General features: G+C 40.7%; 1 protein-coding gene across 4 annotated transcripts in view; it reads right to left on the bottom strand.

Annotated features, from left to right (window-relative positions):
• ntrk3a (neurotrophic tyrosine kinase, receptor, type 3a) overlaps window positions 1–24,681 on the bottom strand; it is a 232,987-nt gene that overhangs the window by 114,327 nt on the left and 93,979 nt on the right. For all 4 annotated transcript variants that reach the window (XM_034196308.1, XM_034196317.1, XM_034196326.1 and 1 more), the window contains exons 5-7: window positions 11,017–11,171; window positions 10,582–10,724; window positions 6,200–6,344 (exon numbers count right to left, since the gene is read on the bottom strand). In XM_034196308.1, the coding sequence (XP_034052199.1) occupies window positions 6,200–6,344; window positions 10,582–10,724; window positions 11,017–11,171 (443 nt within the window). The remainder of the gene's footprint in view (window positions 1–6,199; window positions 6,345–10,581; window positions 10,725–11,016; window positions 11,172–24,681) is intronic.

Raw genomic sequence — 24,681 nt, 5'->3', positions numbered from 1 at the left:
GTGCTGCAGCACATGCAGAATGAGAGTTTAACATAAAAGCATGGAACATGTCACAGTAGAGGCACAAAATACAACTACTGTATGAACCTGACAATGAGCATAATAGGGCCCCTTTAACTTATATTAAAGGGGCCCTATTATACTTGTTTTCATCAATACATTATAGTTCTCAGTTATATACAAAACATGTCTTTGAAGTGTTTGGCTAAAATACCAAGGCTTTTATATAAATGGATCAGGAAAAAAAGGGAGGGGGTGTTTTTTCTCTTTACACAGAGGGGACACATATGTATGTATAACATACATGAAAAAGTGGATTTTGATTAATAGGTGACCTTTAAATAATTGTACTGTATTACATTGTCACACATCCCGTCACTTAAGTGAAGCCTACTGTATATTGTCTGTCATTACACTGGAGGTAAAGAGTGGTGCATTGATGAAGTATTATTGAAGACTAACAGAAGTTAGCATCACAAGGGCTCTCAGTTGGATTTTGGTATACTGCAGAAAATAAGCTCTGTGGCCAACACACGTTTATGACACTTAACGCGTATTGTTCAGCATGATAATCTCCACTTATAAATGCAAATCGCAGGAGTAAAAAGCAAAAATTAGGCTATAGTCAAACTCAAATCATTACATCGGTGGGCATCACCATCGCTAAGCTAAAGGCAGCTAATGTTCAGTGTGATGACGTTTAGGAGTTTATTCAGTCACTTGGTAGCAACCACCGTTTTTATGACACATAATGTAGCTTTAAACATTCACAAAGGGGGTATTTAATTATGTATTTATGTTATTAAAAAAGGTGAAAAGTTATTTAGCTTGCGTTAACCACAAACCTTGTTTCAGACACAAACATGTTAAAAAACATTGACTTTGAGGCAAGGGAAGTACAAGTGGTAAAATGCTATGTCATTTCCAGGTTTTAGGACTCATTCCTGCACCAATCTGTTGTGGCAGCACGTGAGAGAAGAAGAGATGGGAGGAGAGACCGTGATTATCCTTTTAATATGCTGGTCTCATCACAATCTGTCCCAATCGATTCAGAGTGGTGGAGTGTGTGTGGCTGTTCTCATGTTTCTCTCTGTTGCCTGACAAAACGCTTTCTAAACGCAAACACAATTTGCTGTTTGCTGCAACAGTGTGATCGTCTTTCCACAGCCGACTGAGAAATTCAAACCAGCAGCAGAGAAAGACGATCTCACTGTTATTAGTCGTTTCATCACAAATGAAATGTATCCTTTCAAGAATGCGCACAGACACACAGTTTGTGAAGTGTATGCCTGACAGAGTAAAGGGAGCTCTGGGTATTAATAACTGTCCATGCTAATAGGATCTAGAGGCTGCAGTGGTCATTAAACCCCACAATGCTAAAGTTATACATGGAACCAACCAAGAATATTTATTTTCTTAAAGCATTTTTTAAGATAAAAGATCTAATAGACAGTGTAATATTAAAAATGTCTTCTAAAGCGACAAACACACAAAGAATGATCACAAGCTCAGCACGACCGACTAGACACAACATTTTAATTAATTCAAGTAATAATACTTTTTTTTTTTTTACATATTTCTGTTCAATGTGCCATTATACATGTTGCCTTATTTATTTTTGTATTATTTATTGTAAACTTTTTTCTTTTTCTATTTAAATTCATTTAAAAAAAATGTCTAATCCTTTTGCATTTTACACAAACGTGATTAATATTTGTTGTCTGTATAAACAAATAAATGGAACTAGGCCATGTTAAAGAATATGCTGGTAATGTAAAATACATATTCACTGATTTATATTTGCTCCTTTGTGCATTTATGAATTAGCACTCAATTTGCATGTCTTTATTAAAATGTGTTTATATTCCTTCACAGAGGCTTTATATGCATTAGTCAGTATAATGTGCAAGCACATTTGAATGCAACAATGTATGTTGGTTTGAAATTGAATATAGACTGTTTAGTTTTACGTATGGAAAGGTTGCATCAACTGTAGAACATGAATGTCAAGATGCTTGGGGAATGTTTTTATATTTCATGTGGAAAATATGTCCCAATGTTGGATTTGGTGTAAGGGTAAAGTTCAATACTTGAAGCTAACTGTTGGGACATGGTCAAGTTTTTAAGAAATTGGTTACAGTTAGTTTGGAACATATTCCAGGAAGCATATTATAATTATAATCCATTATTTCTAGTCGGAAAGAGTCTGCCTTTGCTGAAGAGACTCCCATACAGAACAGATCGCTGCTCTCTGGTGAATGGATCAGCTGAACAACATTGGCTGCAAGCCCGATAAATAATAGATGAATTCACCTTCAGCAGCTATTTCTGTGTGCTGGATGTCAGGAAAACAGCACTGTGGTGGTGAGGATGTAGCACGATTTGTATTTGATTTGTTACTTTGTTTTATTGTGTTATGTCTTATATAACTATGTTACATTGTTGGAGCAGCTCGGGACTTTCATTGCCATTTCTACACTGTAGCTAAAGTGCATTCATTAAAGCCTTTGAATCTTTAATCTAGCACAGAAGCATAGCTAAAGACAGCGTCCATGTTTATGTTTGTATATGTACATGTATGCGGAACTGCAGGACGGAGTCCAGAACAAATGTCCATACGGGGACAATAAAGTATATCGTACCGTACCAATAATTGATAGTTTCAATACAAAAAACAACAACATTACATGGAGGGATGACTAAATCCAGTATGTGATAGCCTGTAGTGAAAGTACACAGCTGACCTTCTTTTTTGGCTGGAATGAAAAATGTAACCCACTTTATGAATTTAGATAAACAATAAGCTGGAAGATGTAGCACACTACAGGAATTAAGTCATTAGCAGATGGCAGACCGGGAGACAATATGTGATAAACATGTGTACACTGTTATTATATAGAGAAAACCAAGTGACTTGCCAATTCATTACATTGTGAATTGTGTTGTGCTTTTGGCACATGCAAACACTTTCACAGGGAAGAACAATTACTGCTATAATTCCATAAATATCTCCCACTATGGATATTCTTTCTAGTCTCCCGCATATGATTTATTCTGTACTAAAAGCAGGATTGGTTACAGAAGGAGATATACATTGAAATGATTCATAATATGCTGATATTTAACTCAATCAATTCATTCGTTGTTTGCTTTACAAAACATCAGAAAAATTACCATCCCATATACCATAATAAAATAGCTTGTTTCTGTCCAACCAACAGTCATTCATCCCAAGACATTCGGTTTACTATGATAGAGACAAAGAAAGTTAAAGCTAAGTTTCACAGTTTACAACCTCCAAACCTGTACATTTTAAAGAATTACACTATCTACACTTGTCCTGTCTTTGGAGGGACCTTTAGCTCAGTCCTATAGAGAATGATAGCATTGTTGATTAAAACTGAACTTCCTGCTGATCTGCGTGGCTGCTTAGAAGGCTTATTGTCTTGTTGTCTCTCGGTGCTTTGCTTATCCGTGAGGATGATAATGTAAAAGAGGAGTATGATGAGACTGTAACAGTATGCCTATGAAAATAAATGTGAAAGTACCATTAGGATTTTGAGAAAATATACGCTAGTTAGCTAGCTAAACGATGTTTTAAATAGTATAGCTCAGAAGTCATTCATAAATATTTACTGGAATGACATTAACTTCTTTCTTTACATTTAAATATTGACCTCATTGGTTTCAAAACTACTTGCCAAAGGAGAGCAGTTGAGGTTTAGCTAGTCATGTAAAATAGCACTTCACTGACTTATCATTGCACATTGTGAGATCATTGTTAGACTTAAAATGGACAGTAGGACAACAGAACCCTTTAAACATTTAGCAACTTCTTCCTTGTCAAAACCTGAACTACCCAAAATGCAACACCACAACAAACATTGGTGCATTTAGCTAGAATGCTCTAATTGTGCACAGCTACATGAAGTAAAACAGAAAAGTTATTAAGGTAGATTTAGCAAGAGCAATCTGGCAGGCAGTAACAATAATATATACATGTAGGGTCTTGTGTTGTATTCCTAAGATATCTAGTTGCTCTCTTTTCTTCCTCTATGAACTCACTGCTGTCTTTAGCATTTGAAGCATGAGTTTATTCCCCTACTGTATAAACAGTGTCCAACTGTTTTTTAAATACTTCATTCAGTCACGTAACTTAAGTTTAAGGAATAGATCAACAATTTCTATTCAAATGTAGTTTATTGTGGTAGATGAAAAGATTGATATCAGCATCATGTTTCTACACATCCTGATTAATAGGCAATCAAACTGTAGCCAGATGCACAGCGATGGATGGAACACGATGAATATGTAGCGGTCTGAGTCATCTGTCCTGCCATTTCATTTTGCCAGAATTTCAGCTCATATTGCTTCTCTGTAAAAATCAAGTTCCAGTGCAGAGCAACTTAAAGGTTCCATGTCATGGCCATTTCTACTGATCATAATTCCATTGTTGAGGTCTACTAGAATAGATTTATATTGTGCAATTCTCCAAACTCACATTGGTTTCTCATCCAGCATCTCTGTATAGTATGTGTATTCACTCTCTGTCCTAAAGGCTTGTTGGAGCTCCTGCCCCCCCCCCCCCCCCCCTGTGAGCCCAGTGGCCATCTGTGAGACAGCGAGACACAGCGAAACTCAGCCCGAAACCAGCCCGAGCATACACCCGCAGCCTGGCTGTGAGTTTGTGTGTGTGCTCACACACAAACTCACAGCCTCGCCGCGTCCCGCCGTCTCAGGCTGAGAAATCCCCGGAGCTGCAGCTGAGAAAAGATCGAGTGTGTGTGTGTGTGTGTGTGAGCTCTTAACGTAACGTCACTATACCCAAATACGTCACTATACCCAAATACGTCACTATACCCAAGAAGAAAAAAATGGAAAAAGGTAAATGTCCAACGAGGCATTCTGGGGCAGCATAGACAGGTATTTTCTGTGTTAGAGTTTTACTCGCTACAGGGTGTACTTTGAGGGTTTGTGACTCTGCAGACCGTTTACATGCAGAAAAAGCTACATAACACACAAGGGAATTCAAGCCTCAACTTTTTAATTCCCAGACTTTTGTTTAGAGTCTCATCATTGATTTGTGATTATTGCTCACACTGTTCTTTTTCTTCGGTTATAATTTACAAGAGCGTGACTGGCTGGCTGACGTCAATGGGAATGCTGTTACCAGGGTAACCAGGAAAGCTCTTGGCTGATGCTATTTTGTCAGCTGAGCTTAATCAGTGATCAACACAGACTGAAGAGACTGGGTTGATTAAAAAAGCAATGAAGAAATGAATTACTGCAGAGGGAACAGCAGATCCCCTCACGCCTAACATTAAGCTCCATCACCATGAACACACACATATACTGACTCCATCCAGAACACAATATACTGCCACAAATACTCACTAGAATAATAAATGTGGATAACTCCGCCGCTGAAAATAGTCCCCAAACAAATTCACAATTTCCTCTTGTTTGTTTGATAATTGACTGTTTCAGGAAATTAATAAGCTTTATAAAAAGTTAAAGCAATAATGTTAAATTGGCAGATAGGGCCCTTGTATATACATATTCAATGCATTTTAATTAGTGTTGAAGTCAAGAACTCCCATGTGAAGACCTAGTGACATCTGGCTTGATAAAATATGTGCTACATTATTGCCCCATCTGAGAAAAATAAAATGTATATATTATATTTTAATTAAGAGATACAATGACTAAGAATTTAAGAAAGTCCCATATAATATAATATAATGTGAATGTGTTTCAAAAAGGCATTCAAAGGTTGAATGAATAAGCAGCTTATCATTTGCTCTAATGAGACGTTACTGTGTGTTCACCAGCTCATGATGTACTGTAGGTGTGATGCTGCTGTGGCCTTTTTAATAGCCATGTGACAAGATAATTTATGAGACACATTCATGCAAACAGCTCCTTGTGTAGGTCACATGGGTGTAAACACACACAAACGCACACACCCTGAAGGTCAGATGTGCTGTAATGATGATGGATGAGCCTCTAACGCGTGTTATGTTTACACTAATAAGTACTGTCCTAGAGTGACTATTATATGAAATATATACCAGTCAGCCAATAGAAGCATGTTTACTATGTGGATGTGTGTGTGTGTGTGTGTGTGTGTGTGTGTGTGTGTGTGTGTGTGTGTGTGTGTGTGTGTGTGTGTGTGTGTGTGTGTGGTGTGTGTACTTACAGTGCACAGTGAGCTGGACAGAAGCGTTGGTCATGCCCACTATGTTGGTGGCGGTGCAGGTTAGCAGGAAGTTGTTGTCGTCTCTGCTCACATTGACCAAAGTGATGTTGATGGAGTGAATGGTGTTGTTGTCGTAGACTTTAGCCTGAAGGGAAAGCAGGATAAAACAAGAGAGGGGGAATAAGCAAGTCAAGTTCTTACATGTCCGGCAGGAGTGCAGCCTGGGGGCAAGCAAGTTGTAAGAAAGCCCAGAGTAATAATGCCACTGGGTTCAAAAAGTATTTTCCCATTGACTTATCAATTCCCCAGAACACATGGAACACAACTTTCCCTAAGCCCTGCCTCCAAACCGCTGTTCTCAACTCAGTTAAATAAATGGAGAGAGAAAAAAAACTCTGGATTCAGCTTTTAGAGCATTTTTAGTATCTTTTTAAAAAAAACGTAGTTCTTCTACTCTAGCAGACGATACTGTAGCGGACAGAATTGCATAAAGTCTCTGCGTCTGAATTACAAGTAGGCTGACATTTAGTCATCATTTATAAACTTAACACAAAAAGTAAGGACATTTGTGTTTGGTAGGTTTTTTCTTTGTCGTAACAATGCTTTTTGTGCATTTGTGAGGAACAAGCATTTGTGGGATGAGCAGCAGAGCTGAGTATGTGGGGTGCGCCCCTGTCAAATGTGACAAATCACCTCTGCCGATGCCAAACGGCTTTTTTTTGCTGCTGACTCTTGTTTGATGTTGTTTGGTCAATCAATCAATCAATCAATGTTTATTTATATAGCCCAATATCACAAATGTTACATTTGTCTCAGTGGTCTTCACAGTGTGTACAGAATATCAGTATGACAATACAACACCCTCTGTCCTTAGACCCTCACATCGTACAAGGAAAAACTTCCAGAGAAAACCCACAGTTTAAAGGGAAAAATGGGAGAAACCTCAGGGAGAGCAACAGAGGAGGGATCCCTCTCCCAGGACGGACAGACGTGCAATAGATGCCGTGTGTAAATTGAAAAAAGATAATACATTTGCAACATAGGTAGTCCAAATGTTTGGAAATGCATGTGTGTATAATAGGAAGATGAATCCACGAGGATATCCATCCAGGACCTATGATCCAGGACCACAGCCACGACTCAAGATCCAGGGCTCGCGATCCAGGACACAGGACCGCAGGATCATCCATGACTCCGGATCCCAGCGTATATAGACACCAAAAAGAAAGTGGATTGGATGATTGAAATCTGACGAATCAAGACATATTGGCAACAATTTAAGAAATGTATTAATTTAACAAGCAGCCTCAGTAGCGTGTGGAAGAACCAAACACAGCCACAACAGCCTCTCCTCCTCATGCTGTCACCATCATGCTTACACTCTGCTGTGGGATGGGATATGTCCCAAGTCAGCCAACGTGGTTGTGTTGGTCACTGACACGGACAGCAGGGCCAAGCTGATCCCAAAATGGGGTTCAATGGGGTTGAGGTCAGGACTGCAGGCAGGCCATCCCATCCTCTCCACTCCTACTCTATCGGTGCAGCAATCAGCAAAGCGTTTTTCGCGTCTTCTCCACACGGTGACCCTACAATCCATGTGCCGTAGGCCGAATCTGGAGTCATCGCTGAACATAATGTTCCTCCACATGTTGAGGCCTCCTGGCAGCCCTACGACACCGGAGAGTGGCTGCTGTTTGACAGAGGAGATATGTCACATTTTTCATGGGCGCAACCCACATACTCAGCTCTGCTGCTCATCCCACAAATGCTTGTTCCTCACAAATGTGGCACCATTTGAAAGGTAAGAAAAAGGCATTGTTACAAAAAAGAAATAATCTACCAAACACACATTTCCTTACTTTTTGTGTTAAGTTTATGTCATATTATTTTTGATCCATTTGGTAGGCTTAAGCTCATATTTTATTCCAGACACAGCCAAATGTTCTTTCTGACGGATAATAAACTCTATGGTACAGCCCTGAAGAAACACAAGCTGCTTCTAGAGCCTTACAGCCTAAACACAAAGTCAACTTCTCATCCATATTGACTGGTTCTCTGGTTCTACACATCCTGATTAATAGGCAATCAAACTGTGTCCAGATGCACGTTGAGATACATGGATGTAACAAGATGAATATGTTGTGGTCTGAATCATCCGTCCTGCCTGACCTGAGTGGAAAAGCAGTTAGCTTCTGAAGGCAATGGAAGGAAGCAATTACGATATATACTTTTTCACATGCTGTCTTCTGAGCTGGATGACTCACAGCTGGGTTTGTAACAAGTGGCAGGCTGTTTGCAGGCTGTGGCTTAAAGACTAAACCAAGCCAAGAGGAAGTGTGCCAGTTGAAGTAACATTTTCGTAGTGGCCAAACGGTGATACTACAACTTCCATTCTAGTCCATTACGTCATTTGAGCCAAAATTGCTTTTTATTTCATTGACTTTCATTGTGAATCAGATATCTGTAATTCATCATATTGTTATTTAGCTAAATAATCTACCCAGTACAAACACTTTTATAGCCATTATTTAAAGATTCCCCAATCTCATTTTCTTTTCAATTCAACTCTAACCAGTTGACCAATCAAAACTGAGGCGGCCAGCTAACCAATCAGAGCAGACTGGGCTCTGGTTTCAGACAGAGGGTGAAAAGAGGTGCTGCAGCACAGGCAGTATGATAAAAAATAAAGAGCTTTTTGAACATTAAAGCATGGAGACATTTCACAGTAGAGGCATAAAATACTAATATGAAGCTGAAAGTGAGCATAATATGTGCTCTTTAAATCAAGGGGATAAATTAGGGGTGGGGAACCTTTTTCCTCTCAAGGGCCATTTCAATTTTTACAACATCCTCCGAGGGCCGTACAAATGATTGAACTCAACCTCTGCTTAAAAAATCTAAAATCACAGCCCACTCATTTCGCCTTTCTTTTATTCTGTGCAAAGAAAAAGCAACCTCTTAATCCAGATATCTCACCATGACTCGCGCATGCATTCACGTGCACGGTTGTGGCATGACCACCAAAACAGAAAGATATGGACACAAGATGTGTGCAAATGTATTTAGTTTCCTATCCATATGAACATGATTTAAGTAGGGGATGGACCTAACCTCCTGTAGGGGGGTCCGGGGGCATGCACCCCCGGGAAGATTTTTTTTTAAATGTTGAAGTTAAAAGCATCAATCTGGTGCACTTTGAGAGCAACATGAAGAGATCTATGGATACATCTCTCTCAACACCCATATGAAACAGAATTGAGCGTGACCACATCACCCCAATTCTGGCCTCACTGACTGGCTTCCAATTCAGTTCCGAATTGATTTTAAAATCCTTTTATTTGTTTTTAAAGCCCTAAATGGCCTATATAGTATATATATATATATATATATATATATATATATATATATATATATATATACTCCTCCAGCGCTACACCCCAGCCAGAGCTTTAAGTTCTGCTGACCAGCTGCTGCTGATAGTGCTCAAGACCAGGCTCAAAACCTGAGGGCACCGAGCTTTCGCAGCAGCTGGCCCTAGGCTCTGGAACACTCTGCTCCTCCATGTGAGGTCAGCCGAGACACTAGGGGTTTTTAAATCATCACTAAAGACACACTTCTTCTCCCTGGCCTTCTAGTCAGAGCGGAGAATGACTCCTGACATTTCCATATGTTTTTTATATATCTGTTGTAATTTATTGTCTTTTATTGTGATTGTAGTAATGTGTTTCTATTACATGTACAGCACTTTGGCTCGACCAAAAATCACTTTTAAATGTGCTTTATAAATAAACAGATTTTCTTTTTCTTTATGGATATTTTACAAATCACTCCCCTTTTAAAATGTATTCTTGTTCTTTTTAACAACTTTTTTTTACCGTCATATAGTATTTTATACCTGTTTCCTTTATTCTCTTATTTTTTTATAACTATAATGATCATATAAAGACGTGCCTTTACCTCACTGGTTGTAGAAAAAGCTTCTTATATTCGTTAGCATAGCTAGCTAACCAGATGCTAATAACAACAAAGTTATTGACTGTGTGACAACAGTGTGACAGATGAACAGATCGCCACTGGGCTTTCAACTAAAGACACAGCCACGCAGAAACTGCGGCATGTGTACGGCTCCTTATGGGTACTGCAATTTTTGAAGTGCCGGAGCGACGTTCTGGTGCTCTCCGTCAGAACTACACCTCTGTCAGACCCCTCACAATGTCATCTAAGTAGCTTAATCTAATTTAAAAATGTTGACTTCAACACTTCTACTACGTTTCTTTCTGCCACAAATCTTATCAATGATTTATACCAACAGACAGACACATTTATTACTGAGAGCTAACTTGCTGCTATCACAAGTCCAGCCGTGTTTGGTTCCTTCCTACCTCCTGTGCATTGATGGAGTGCAGGCCGTTGACAGGCCAGTCCACCTCAGGTAGCGGGGATCCAGAGCCGTTACAGATAGCCGTTACTCGATCCCCCTCTTTAACGGTGAGGTTGCTGTGGCTGACGCTGATTTCTGGCAGGTCTGAAAGCAAAGAGAGACAATGGGATGGAAAAAAAGTCCACAAATGTAGACAGAACATGCAGGATGTATATGTGAGCTTCAGGAGATGTAAGGTTTCATTAGGGACAAATGGGCTTGGAGCTGAGAGGTAGACGTCCTGATACATTGTTAGCTTTGTTTTCTGTTTATTGTTGTCGTAAGATTTATAAAAAAAAAGAGAACACAATAATCCTATTAAAACAATTTTTAGCTATTACAATTGCCAATCATTAAGGTCAAGGCTTCGTATGTCTTTGCTAGTTTTCACACTTACCACAGCTGCTAATGTTCATAACCTGCAGCACTTTTATCTTCAAGCCGTCATCACATTCTAACTGTTGGCTGCTCAGCCCCGCCTCCCCTCTCTGTTGCCATAGCTGCAGCCAGCGAATCTCACAGCCGCAAGTAAACACCACCTCCTCTAAATGCCTGGAGAGGAAAAGACAGAAATAATTGGCGGTGTTAGAATATGTGACATATTGCTCTTTAAAATGCTCAGCAGAGTAACAAAGCAACCCAAACAATTACAAATCACAGCACTTCATTAAACAATCACACGTACACACAAACACAATCGTGGGATTACTGGAAGCTTCACAGATTGGTGATTATGTTACACAAGTGGTATTTTCTTTATAAAAATGTTAAATTATTTATAATTTGTCATAATTCAGCTTGCATTTCAGATGGTGTTTCGCTTCTGAGAGGAGAAAATGCTTATTATACAGTTAAACGACAATCCCATTCAAATTAGGAACAGTGAAACACTACTTGAATTTGTATTTTCAGAATAGTTGTTTTTTGGTCTCACCACTAACCGTAACTGCCTTCCATAAGTGTAATAGAGTTTCAGAGGCCCTATTATGCTAATATTCATCGTATATATACATTACATACTGCCCATGCTGCAGCACCTCTTTTCACCCTCTGTCTGAAACCAGATCTCAGTCTGCTCTGATTGGTTAGCTCGCCGGCTCTGTTGTGATTGGTCAACCGCTTAGAGATGTCCCGGCCCTTAGCTTATCATGTACAATGTGTTGGGGCGTAAATAGTGGTGCAAGTCTTCTATAGTGATGTTGTTACTATGTTACAGAAGTAAACAAAGTAGTCCAATGGAGGCATTTCAGTCAGGGTGGGGGAGCGAGTGGGAGAGAAACTCCCTCTGGAGGGACATTTGAGAGTTTAGCTTTATATAGAGTCATTTGCTACTTAATTGTACCTCTTTTACAGTAAACTTGTCTAAAAGTCAATGTATATATATATATAGCCCAGTGGGCTTTACAGTTTGTACAGAATACGAGTATGACACCCTCTGTCCTTTGAACCTCACATCGGACAAGGTAAAAAATTCCAAAGAAACCCCACAGCTAATGGGAAAAAAATGGGAGGAACCTCAGGGAGAGCAACAGAGGAGGATCCCTCTCCCAGGACGGACAGATGTGGAACAGGTGTCGTGTGTAAATTCAAAAGATAATACATTGTCCCCATAGTCAGTCCAAATGCTAGAAAAATCATGTGAAAAAGATGAAGATGGATCCAGTTTGAGCTCAACAATCATCTGGGTGCCATCAAAGAATAACAGGATCGATAACAGCTTGTGGTTTTTTGTTACTGACCAATCAGGTAAAGATACCAATTTAGAACTGGTTCTCGATACCCATCCCTATTTGTCATGATCTCATGTTTTGTGGTTCTGTTTTCAGTTTTCTTCTTCTATGTCTTGCCTGTGTTTATTTCCTGTCTTTGTGTGGAACCTGTTTTGTTTCTCTTTATAGCAGAGTCGCACAGGGTGTGGGGGACACAGGATGTGGGGGACACATGGTGTGGGGGACACAGGGTGTGGGGGACACAGGGTGTGGGGGACACAGGATGTGGGGGACACAGGGTGTGCGGGACACAGGGTGTGGGGGACACAGGGTGTGGGGGACACATGGTGTGGGGGACACAGGGTGTGGGGGACACAGGGTGTGGGGGACACATGGTGTGGGGGACACAGGGTGTGGGGGACACAGGGTGTGGGGGACACAGGGTGTGGGGGACACAGGGTGTGAGGGACACAGGGTGTGGGGGACACATCTTGTCACACCTATTTGGAAGCGAAGCAGGATATCCAGACTTAGAGCAGGTTCTCTTTAAGGTCAGGCAAACATTGGTTTCTTTTAACCATGGACACAAAGGTTACTGTTGGTAAAAGGCATGGCAAAAACAAACTCCACCATCAAAGTCAGACACTTTGATGACTCACCCAGGCACCTACATCCTCCATTAAAGCACAGCAAAACCCAAAGGTATCATTATTCTGGATTCTGACTGCTGTTAAGGCCCTGTCACACTGTCCCGAAATTGACACCCGATGGACACACGAATATGGAATTGTGAATTTCGCACGAAGATGGCCCCGAACCACACACGAAGGCAACATTTACATTACATTTAAGACATACAACTGCAATGAAAGTACCAAAAACAATTATGTTACAGTACTATGATACTGTACTGATATCTTCAGACTTTGTTCTTTACTTTATCCGTCGTTATATGTAGAAAATATTACGTTTTCTCCGTAATGTTGTTTCCATAACAACAACAACTTCCTGTCAACTGTCCTTCAAAATAATATATTATATCCTTTTTAGTTTCACAGAACACAAATTGGGTTATTTACATAATATATTTACATGATTTTGTTGTGCAATAAAACAACCCGATGGACACACGATAAAGGAAATGTTCAAATTCGGCTGTGATCGTAGCAACATCGGGCCATTCGTGAGGGCATCTTAAGCCATCGTATGACCGCCGGTGGAGTTTCTCAGGCTCCGGCAGCAACTTCGTGAGCGGTGGCAAAATCTTTGGCATGCCAAAAAATTGCCGAAGGACCTTGCGAAGGTTCATTTTCGTGTTGAATTCGTGTGTCAATTGTGCCCTTCGTAAGGCCATCGTGAGGGCATCTTGTTATCATCGGTGCCATCGGGCATTCGCCCCGATCAGAGTGAGGGTGAATGCACCGATGATAACACGAAGATGACACGATTTGACAAGATGCCCTCACGATGCCTTACGAAGTTGCCGCTCACGAAGTTGCTGCCGGAGCCTGAGAAACTCCACCGGCGGTCATACGATGGCTTAAGATGCCCTCACGAATGGCCCGATGTTGCTACGATCACAGCCGAATTTGAACATTTCCTTTATCGTGTGTCCATCGGGTTGTTTTATTGCACAACAAACATTTCGGGACAGTGTGACAGGGCCTTTATTGATTTTGTGTTAAGCTCTGCAGTTCTCTGGAACAAACACCATTCTGACCTGAGATCTGTCTTCAGATGTATTCTGTTCTATTTTTAATATCTTTTGGAGGATGGATGTTTTTCTTCTAGTTCTCTTGTTTTTCATTCATGTTCGCATTTCATGTATTGATTTATTTTTGAACATGCATTTGTGTTTTGAAGGACTTAACAATGCAATAGCTGTATTTTTCAGTTTAAAGCATTGAGTGATTTGGTTTCTAAATACAAAAGTTTTTTCCAGATGGTCAACTTTATGATAGGTAATGATGCCAATGTAGGGACGCTGACACCAGCTTGATCAGCCTCGTTTAGTTTTGGAAGGCAACACCTGCTCCATCCTTTCTCTTCTGCCTCCAGCACCTCTCATTATACTCTCACATTCTTTCTCTTGTCTAAAGTCCACAGACATCAGCACATGGAAGAAAGTATCATTGAGTTGGGCCCCCTGAACAAAAACACACTTGTATGCTATCATGGCTCCAAACCAGTGGGACGAGCTCCCTATTGATGTCAGGACAGCTGAAAGTATACAGATATTTCAGCACAGGATAAAAACACACCTGTTTCAACTGCACCAATACAATAAATAATTAATTAAAGGAAACTCTCTACTTAGGTTTAGCTTATTTCAAACCAATGGAGCTGTACTTAAAATGGTTTGGCTTCTTGAAAGCGATGTTGTTATTGTACATCCCTTTGGAAAAAAGCATCAGTTAAATTAAATGTTATAAAATGTGCATTAAATGGGACATCCTCACTCATTATGCAACATTATGAAACTACAGTTTAATTTAAATGAATTTGAAGTGAAATAGTATGGATCTCTGTACAGTAGGTTGATCTCCTGCCCGCTGTTACATGTATGTTTGATTGAGTTTTCATGGCTTTTGTGGCTACAGCGGTCAAACAGAGAAATATAGGATTATTATTGAGATGAAGCCACATGCTGTGCAGTTACCATGGTCAAGAGCACCTTTACCTTCTGCTGCTTCATCTTTGCACAAAATACAGAAATCAAACCGCAGCCTCACAGACCCAGAAACAAATTACAGTCAAAGCCTGCACACACCACCAGTTAAGATAGCCTATTTAATTATTTCCAATGAGGTAAGGGGGTTCAGTCATTTGGGAGTTTGTAGTTTTGTAGTACATCTCTATATACATCGATACAACATTACGTGTTGATAGAAATCAACACGTAATGAAATAAGACCCCACGGATTGTTGATTGATAGGTGTGTGGGCTGTCTTCCATTTTGACACACAGAACAATGGGGGCTATCCACCCTTATCCACAATGTAAAGTAATTCACACAGCCTCTTCTCTTTGTGAGGAGAGAAGGTTCAGCAGGTTCAGCTTCATTTAAATATGTCGTGTAGTAATAGATTTATTTATTTTTCTTCTCAAGAGAGTACCAGAATGTGTATTTTATGTTAGTATTTTAAAAAATCTCCTGGGGGAGAATCCCCTCCGGACCCCCCTGCAGGGGTTGGGTTTTCAGCATGTCAACTCTTTCACCTGTGGGGAAATTGCAGGATTGGCTCCAGGTCGCCCTTTGTATTTACTACAAGACAAATGTGCCTTTTTATTTCATACAGTTCAATTTGGATTGAGACAGGGAAATAATCTACACCTCACGCGTGGCGTTTCACTGTCAAGGGGGCGATATAGCGTGTATGTAATTACATTGCAAATACTGACTTGAGCCCCACCACTGTATGGGTTAGCCTTACCATAGATTACCCAACACAAATACTCCGGAGCCGATAAGTCAATTAATTGCTTATCGCGACAGGCACACAATAAAACAGTGGAAACAAATATGTGTTTGACTTTGATTAGTGAATGAAACTGTGTGCCCTTTATAGTCTGTGTCCAATATTGTGTATTTGTATATATTGTATATCCTATATGCTAAGGTCCCGCTACTGACACGATAGCAGTCATTTCGTGAGCAGATGTGTAATTAAACCCATGATATCAAAATCTCACTCCAGCCAGGTACCCAAAGTTGGCAACCCTGCTGTAGGTGAAACACAATTTCATCACCATCTACACAGATGCAGTTAAACACACCAATGATGCAACACAAAATATGTTTTTATCAGTGTTCAATATAACTGAAAGAATACTGTACATCATTTAAATAATCAAAAAAGGTACAGAATACACCCATGGACATTTCCTTTACCTTCAATCAATTGGTCTTCTGATCATTTAGTTATTGTAAGTGTTCCCAATGTTCTCAACTAGCTAGCTTGATTGTAAGCTAACTAGCTTTAAGCTAATCATTTCAATGTTTAATCCTTCCCTTTCTTCATCCCTCCCTCCCTACATATTTTCCTCTCTCCATCCATTCATCCCTACAGCCCTGTGTCCAATAACGGTCCGGGTGCTCGTATTCAGAACAGGCAGCTTGATTGTAAACTACCTTAAAGCTAGCTAGCTTCAAGTTACATTGTCAGCTAAATACTTTGATGTGTATGCTTAGTTTACCGCACACACTGCTGGAAATAACTTATCCCTTAATAACAAAGAGAAATACACATATCTAGTGTTTGCGGTTGGTGTGTTGGCTAAGGGGAAGGGGCAAGAGTAATGAACAATTGTTGATCTGGACCTTGAGCTGAATGCACACACACACACACACACACACACACACACACACACACACACACACACACACACACACACACACACACACACACACACACACACACACACACACACACACACACACACACACACACACACACACACACACACACACACACACACACACACATGCACACACACACCCACAACCTTGAGATCAATAGGTGCATTATTACAGCCTCAGCTTCAGGTTTGATAAATATAACAAATTGGATTTGGCTGCAGAAAAATGCCTAAGGACTGGAAAACCAAGTGAGATGGAGTCAAATAACAAACTTAAGGGTATCCTCAAAACTTGAATTTCACAATAAAGCAGTAAAATAGTTCCCCCATATATAGTTTTTCAGAAAATAGGCCCCTCCCCTTCCTACAGCCCAGAGAAAACACAGTGGATTGTACAATTATTTTCATTTAAAAATTCCTGAGGATGATTTGTAGTAGTTTTATTCCAAAAATATAGTTATATTTAAAGGATAAAAAAAACGTATTTGATGTCTCCCTTCAAATCAGCTAAAAGTTAAGATGAGCCGCTAAAGATTACTGCAAATAATAATTTCGATAAATAATATACACATGTAGTTCACGGCCATACACAGTCCTAACCCACCGGCCCCCCTTTCCAAAAATAAAATATCTTCCTACACGCATCACACAGGATATAACTGCGTGATTGGGATATACACACACACACACACACACACACACACACACACACACACACACACACACACACACACACACACACACACACACACACACACACACACACACACACACACACGCGCACACACAAACACACACACACACACACACACACACACACACACACACACACACACACCATGTATACAGCACTTCAGGGGACATTACATTGACTTACATGCATTTCCTGGAGACTTATCCTAACCTTAACCATAACCAACACATGCCTAACCCTAACCCTTACCCTTAACCTTACCCTAACCCTAAACCTAACCAAGTCTTCACCCTAAAATTAATGATTCCCCTCATGGGGACCTCCAATTTGTCCCCATAAGGGAGGCGAGTCCCCACACGTGACTGTGTAAACAGATCTAGGTCCCCACAAGTATAGACACAGACACACACACACCCACGTTGGAAAGTTGGATCTCAGCCAAGACCAAAAGCGACTGCAGACTCAGAATCAGTGTTTAGTCTGATTTGTGCCGGTCTGCTGGCTTGTATTCATTAGATCTCATTAGCATGTCTGCGGAACCCATATGATTTTATTATTCCACACCAAAGAACAGTGGGGTTAGTAAATGAGAGAGGCGTAGGTGTTATCTGCTGAAGGAGGATGAACTGTGATGAACCTGCACAAATATCTTTACTTTGATTAAACTTATGTTCCGCATCTATTACTGTTACGGTCTCCGCCTTCTATCTGCTCAGTAATCTGCCTGTGAGTGTTTTCAGCTGTGTGTGTGACATGTAAATGAGCTGTGCGGTAGCCCTGACATCATTGGCTGCCCATCCTCTGGTCCGCCCCCGAAGATTGTGATTGGAGCGCGCCGGGCCCGACGCACTCCAATCGCAGCGCACAGCCGGCGCACAGCTGCTGGAGATGACTACAAAGCCTGGGGACAATTATCACTGGAGGCTCTGTGATGTGGGACAGACGCCTCTAGCCTCTTGGTGCATTTACTCGTTTGCTTGACGATTAGTGCCGTCTGTGTTCTGTGTTAAAGCTCTACTGTTTAGCAGCGTGTTAAAAATAGTGCTTCTGTGTGTCGTGAGGTATTGCCGTGTAATTGTGTAAGTAGGATCCAGGGTAGCTTAGCGGTTAGCGCCTGTCGATTACTAGCAGCAGACCCAGAACAAATCTAAAGGAAGGGCATATCATTTTCATGGGAGGGCACAACACCGTCACGTGCTGCGGGCCTGCGGCACAATATATATATCAAACAGCAAGGCCAACAGCATCGCGCAAAGACGCACACTTATCGCAAATACATACACAAATAAAGGGCAACATAGAAACCACTTTTGAAACATTGTGTGCGTGGCAGCACAAACACTGGTAAACCACGAGCAAGGCACACTGGTTAAGGATGGCAGCTTCCTCATCGTTGCACTCGGAGAGAAATAGACGGAGACGATGAACTGCTGTTAGCTCTATTATGGCATTGTGCATGTCGTGAGAGGTGTATGTTGCTGTGTGGGGAATGCTTTCCATTATTTTGGCCAACTCTGCATCTTTGTACTGCAGCGTATACTCAAACAGCGATAGGAAGAGCCCACTGCCTGATCGGACATGCTGTGGAGTGAATCGTGGTCACCTCTGAGAGGGAGTTGGTTGACAGCTAAAAAAGCTATATCAACGACAGCTGACACGTAATAACGGTTCCGTGCCAGCTGATCTGCACCAAAGTACTAATTTCCTTATTTGTTTCCTTGCGTATCTGTCTCTCTCTCCACAAACTCTCACATGAAATGTGTTCTTTTGATGCGGCATGCCTTAGCAGTCCTTTATCAGTCTGTAATGCGTGTTTCCAGTCGCAAAAACCTTTGACAGTAAAAGCCGCATCAGATGAAGATGTATTGACTTTAAACTGTCTACAGGGGAAACAAAAGGCTGCGTCTGCTTTTAACGAATATTCAAGCCATGGTCTGTTGTTGTACCATGCGCTTCTTTCCTGAAAACAATCTCCCTGGAAAACGATCCAGTTTCACCTGTTGGGTTTATTAACCCCAAGATCATCTGGGGCTGTTGGTCTTTGAGCGGTTGCTGGCCCAATAGTACCTGTCGATGTGCTGCAAGGTAGCGTCTGTAGTGGAGGCACCGGCACGGAGCAGGAGGAGGATGCTGTGGTACAGGTGGCAACGCAGGTGGTGATGGTAGGGGCACAAGGAGCTGTGCCTCGGAGGAAAGCGTTGGTAGCGGCTGCCTTGATGAGTCAAGGATTGGGCTCGCTAACTCAGCCCCGGGGTTTGCCGAGGTCAAGCTTGTGACATTAAGGCGTGCTGCTGCAACGGCAGGTGCAGGGTCGCCAGCAGTACCATCGACTGCAGTTCTTTCATCGCTATTTCGTTTGAATAAATCCTTAGAACTTTTGAGCCAATTTCTGATGTCCATTTTGTAATTCAAACAGAAATGGGAGTCTACTGAATGCACAATAAACAAATCCAGAATAGGCGGCAGAGTGTAACGCTGTGATTGGTCTAAATGTGGACGAATCACAAATCACAACAGACACATTAATTTATTTGACGTAGCCTGCGATTTTTTTTTTTTAGTTACTATCTGACATCACATACATCGTAGCATAAAAGTTCACAGTTTATTTATAACAACAACAATTAAAAAACATTTATTTTTATTTTTATAAATAATAAAAATCGTGTTTATTGGGGGAGGGCAAGACTGTCAAATGGGAGGGCCATCCCTCTCTCCCTTCATCCATACATCCCTTCGCCCCTTCTCCTGGCATTACTTTGAGCCTCATCCCTTCCCCACTATCCATTCCATCCATTCCATGCATAATCCCTTCCTTCCTTCATCCGTCACATAATCCCTACATCCCTTCATCCATTTCTTCCTACATTCCTTCAATGCTTCCCCCATCTCTATATCCCTTCTTCCTTACATCCCTTCATCCCTTCCACCCTACATCTCTTTGATGCTCATTTCTCCCTCCGGACATCCCTTTGACCGTTAATCACTATATCCTTCCCTAAATCCATTATTTAGGTCTCCCATTATGTCAACCTATTTAATCTTGTGCAATCTTTTTTGTTCTAGGTACCGTCTGAGGGCTTCCTGAGTCTCTCACTTTCTTGACTTCAGTCTAAAACCAACATAGTGTTGTTGCGTTGTCCTCGCTTGTGAATGATCGGTCAGTGGAGACATTGGAGAGCTTTGCAAACTCTGTACCAAGGGGGTCCATTTCTCATGAAAGTAAACAATATCAAACATTCTTCATTGAAATAAATAGGAAGTAAAATCCAGCCAGCATCACCATATGTTTTCACCTGAGTGTGAGTGCAGGGGACAGCACAGTGAGGCTCCTGTCTCCACAGGACGTGTGCATAAAGACTGAAACGCTATCGATGAGTGTGATTTCACAGCAGGACAGCCAGTCGGAGAACGATTCTTTATGACCTACTGACCTTTTACTGACGGTAAACATAGCAGGGAGCTACGGTATTACTTTCTTTTTCATTGGTGAACTAACTTTTTCAACAAACACTGGTTAAATAAAGCTTTTTCATTGTTTTTTTTTGCAGGAGTTGATATTATAAGTTGAGATGAACAGAGTGGTGCAGAGTCCTAAATCCCAAAAAGAGTTAGTATTTTACAATTTCTAGTTCCCTCATCTTGAAGTTTGTTCTACGACATAAAATACGTCAATAAAGGGTAAAGTTTGTGCTAACTCCCAGACCTTATTTCAGGATTCTAACCACAAACACTTTCCAAAAAACATTGACTTTGAACAGGAAGTACTAAAAAGTACTTTCCAGTATTTGGGACTCATTACTGCATCACTCTATTTAGTAAGTTTTTAGCCTTACAGCTTTTGCCAATTGCATATACTCTACGCATCGGATACGTTGAGATTAGCCTGCTGAACAAAACGTGTAAGTATGATACAAAATTAACATTTAGATGTGGGAGTTTTGGTCAGGTACAGCTTGGCCTCATTCTATGTTCATGGTAGAGGGAGCTACATCTCCTAAATGTCATGTTTTAGTTTGATCTTCATTTTTTTACCATTTGAAAGGTGCAGCCTCACAACATATTACAGTTTGCCTGGATTGTGCAGTCAGCACATATTGACAGGATTAGGCTTGTTTCTGCTAGTTACACTCATTCTTATGTTTTGTGTTCTTACCAACAAGTCCTCCAACTCATACGACCAAATTGGCCGATTGTTCAGGCCCTTATTACGACCAAAATATGTAGTTTGTTCAAGCGATTAATACATCCTCTAATTACGTTTTAAAGTGTTCACCCTCTATAGGCCGCAAGGTGAACCTCGAAAAGTCCTTTAGAAAAGAAATCCCGCTCCACAGAAGTGGAACTACATAATCTTTAGTTCATAAAAAAGAACGAGTCATGCTTATCCACCAAAGAAAAGTTCGTCGCTAAAATTCCTGTCAATTATTCTAGGCACGTAATTATTGGCTGAACTAGTCCCTTCAAAGCGTAATAATATCTTGGTCAAAAGTAGTGCCACGGTTTGTCACGTGATCGTGCTACACCAATTGGGTAGCTGCATATTGTCAACAGAAGTGAAAGATGGCCGCCTACATGGTTACGCTAAACCAGACCAAATGGATTCTAAACAGTGTTGTATGCTTGTTTTATGTCATGTTTTGTCATATGTCTTAATATATCACTAAGTCCGAGGTATTTGCGTTATATATGCGGTATTTGTGAGAAGTTTTACTATCTGGGAACAGAGTTGACCATCGAATCAACAGCAGCGTTTATCAGCCAACTCCAGCTACAACAACATTCCTGGACTACCATGTTCGCATCGCTAGGTTCATTGGCTGAGCTCGTGGATTATTCCATTAGACTGAAGACTTTTTGTCTGTCTGTCTGTTGTTATTGTTACCCTGTACACGTTAAATGCAATAAGTAATTTAGATCAATAAAATGCAGTACTTATACCAATGACCATTGATTCATTTATTTACTCATTCATCATATAATAATTTGATGAATTGCATTATTATTATTATTATTATTATTATAGGTTATTATTATAGATATATATAGATTATTATTATAGATATAGATTATTATTATAGATATATATAGATTATTATTATAGATATATAATATATATATATATATATATATATATTATATTATTATTATTATTATTGTAATATGATAATATTGTATTTGTAACTTCAAAATCAATGCCACCGTTGTAAGCTTGTCCTGTACGTATTCCATCTTGTATTGGTAAAATAATCAACCTTTTCGTGCTTCACAGACGTAATATGCATGTAACAATGTTTGTGTGTTGATAATTTTGACTTTTTGAGACTTTCTGGTGCGTTTTCCTCGTCCCCGCTACTCGATGAAACCATGGCGGTCGCCATTTTTTCCAAATCTGTTTGTTGATACCGGTATATGCAGCTACCCAATTGGTGTAGCACGATTACGTGACGGACCGTGGCACTACTTTTGACCAAGATATTATTACGCTTTGAAGGGACTAGTTCAGCCAATAATTACGTGCCTAGAAGAATTGACAGGAATTTTAGCGACGAACTTTTTTTTGGTGGATAAGCATGACTCGTTCTTTTTTATGAACTAAAAATTGTGTAGTTCCACTTCTGTGGAGCGGGATGAAACGATAACAGGGTTCACCTTATGGCCTACTAGTGCTCCCGTTGAATGCAAACGTTACAGATGGTCGTTTATTCACAAATAACCCTCTCTGTAAAATCCTAAATTGTAGGATAGTTTGGCCATTAAAACGCTTTTTGATTAGATTTCTAGCGAGAAGTGTATATTGTACTTTTAGCAGTGGCGAGCCGTGACTTTTATACCTAGGCCCTCTGACCCCCCCCCCCTTCCCTCGAAAAAAAAGAAGAGTTATTACGTCACATCGTATACTTCAGCGGAATATCACAACAGCGGCCCGGGGTGCAAAACGCATCAATGACCACACAAAACCACACAATTTATTTAAACACCTATCATGACAGGGCCAGTGTTGCCAACTTGGCGATTTTCTCGTTAAATTTGGCGGCTTTCCAAACCCTCCGGCTACTTATTTGTGTCAAAAGCGACTAACGACTAATCTAACGATTTATAATGGTGTTATTAGGGACTTTTCTGGTGTTTGGAGACTCACATTGTTCTGCAGTTAACGAGCCGCGGGTGCTGCCGTGAGCCCCGCCTCCCTCCCATAGTACTCACAGGCGCTCAGACTGACAGTTGCCTGGCCGCAGCAGAGCTGCTGCTGCAGTCAGAGCAGAGAGGAGACAACCACACTCCCCCGCGTCAAGACTGCAAATGAATTGCGCATGCGCCAACTGCCAAGCCGTCCTGGTTTTGAGCGGGATTTAAATGTAAAATGTAAATGTTTCTTCACTCACTTTCACACTATAATAAATAACTGCCTTTGCTTTGCTTTGCCTCACACAGCCTCAGTCACTCAATCACCTCGTCCACTGTGTGTGTGCCTCTCTGTGACAAGCTAAACATCATGGCACAGTCTAAATTGTATTCTCAAAAATACAGAAAGGAGTGGGAATCAAACCCTGAGTATAAAGGATGGTTGAAGCCATTTATTGGAGATGACACACGGGCATACTGCCTTTATTGTAAGGGGGATTTCTATGCCAAACTGTCTGACATCAAGAAGCATGTTAAAACCCAAAAACATACTCAAAAGGCAAAGCCTTATGACAGTGCCACTCAAAGCAAGCTGCCATTATTTAAAACTAATGATCCTTGAAGGGTTAGGAACGTTTTTTGTATTCCCCTCTACCATGCTCTCTCCTACAGCCGCCATTACATGATATGTAAATTGGCGATTACGTCATTTATCGACTTCTGGCGACTTTTCAGACAGCCAATAGCTACTTTCCTTACTATGGAGTTGGCAACACTGGACAGGGCACCCACAGCCAAGTAACAATTACAAATGAATTAAGTCGGCACGGCGGCCCACATTGAAAATGAGTTAGGCCTACCTTTGATGACAGGGCCGGACTGGGACAATAAGTCAGGCCGGGAATTATACACCCAGCCAGGCCACTACCAGTTTTTTGTGGCATTTTGCTGGATTTATTTGTCAATATTTACAGCGTTGCTGCCCATAGTGATAGCCCTCTAAATCTACTACCAAAAAATAAAAATATGGAGATGGGTTACTATTTTAAAAAATGTGCAAATCTATTTAGGAACCTATTCATGTGAACATATTTTAAGTGGGGGTGGACCTCAAATCCTATAGGGGGGTCCGGGGGCATTTTCCCCCGGTAAGATTTATTTTTAAATGTTGGA

Source organism: Gymnodraco acuticeps, unplaced genomic scaffold, assembly GCF_902827175.1.
Source record: "Gymnodraco acuticeps unplaced genomic scaffold, fGymAcu1.1, whole genome shotgun sequence".
Taxonomy (NCBI): domain Eukaryota; kingdom Metazoa; phylum Chordata; class Actinopteri; order Perciformes; family Bathydraconidae; genus Gymnodraco; species Gymnodraco acuticeps.
Note: the sequence above shows the minus strand (reverse complement) of the source record. Positions and strands in the feature narration are given on the sequence as shown.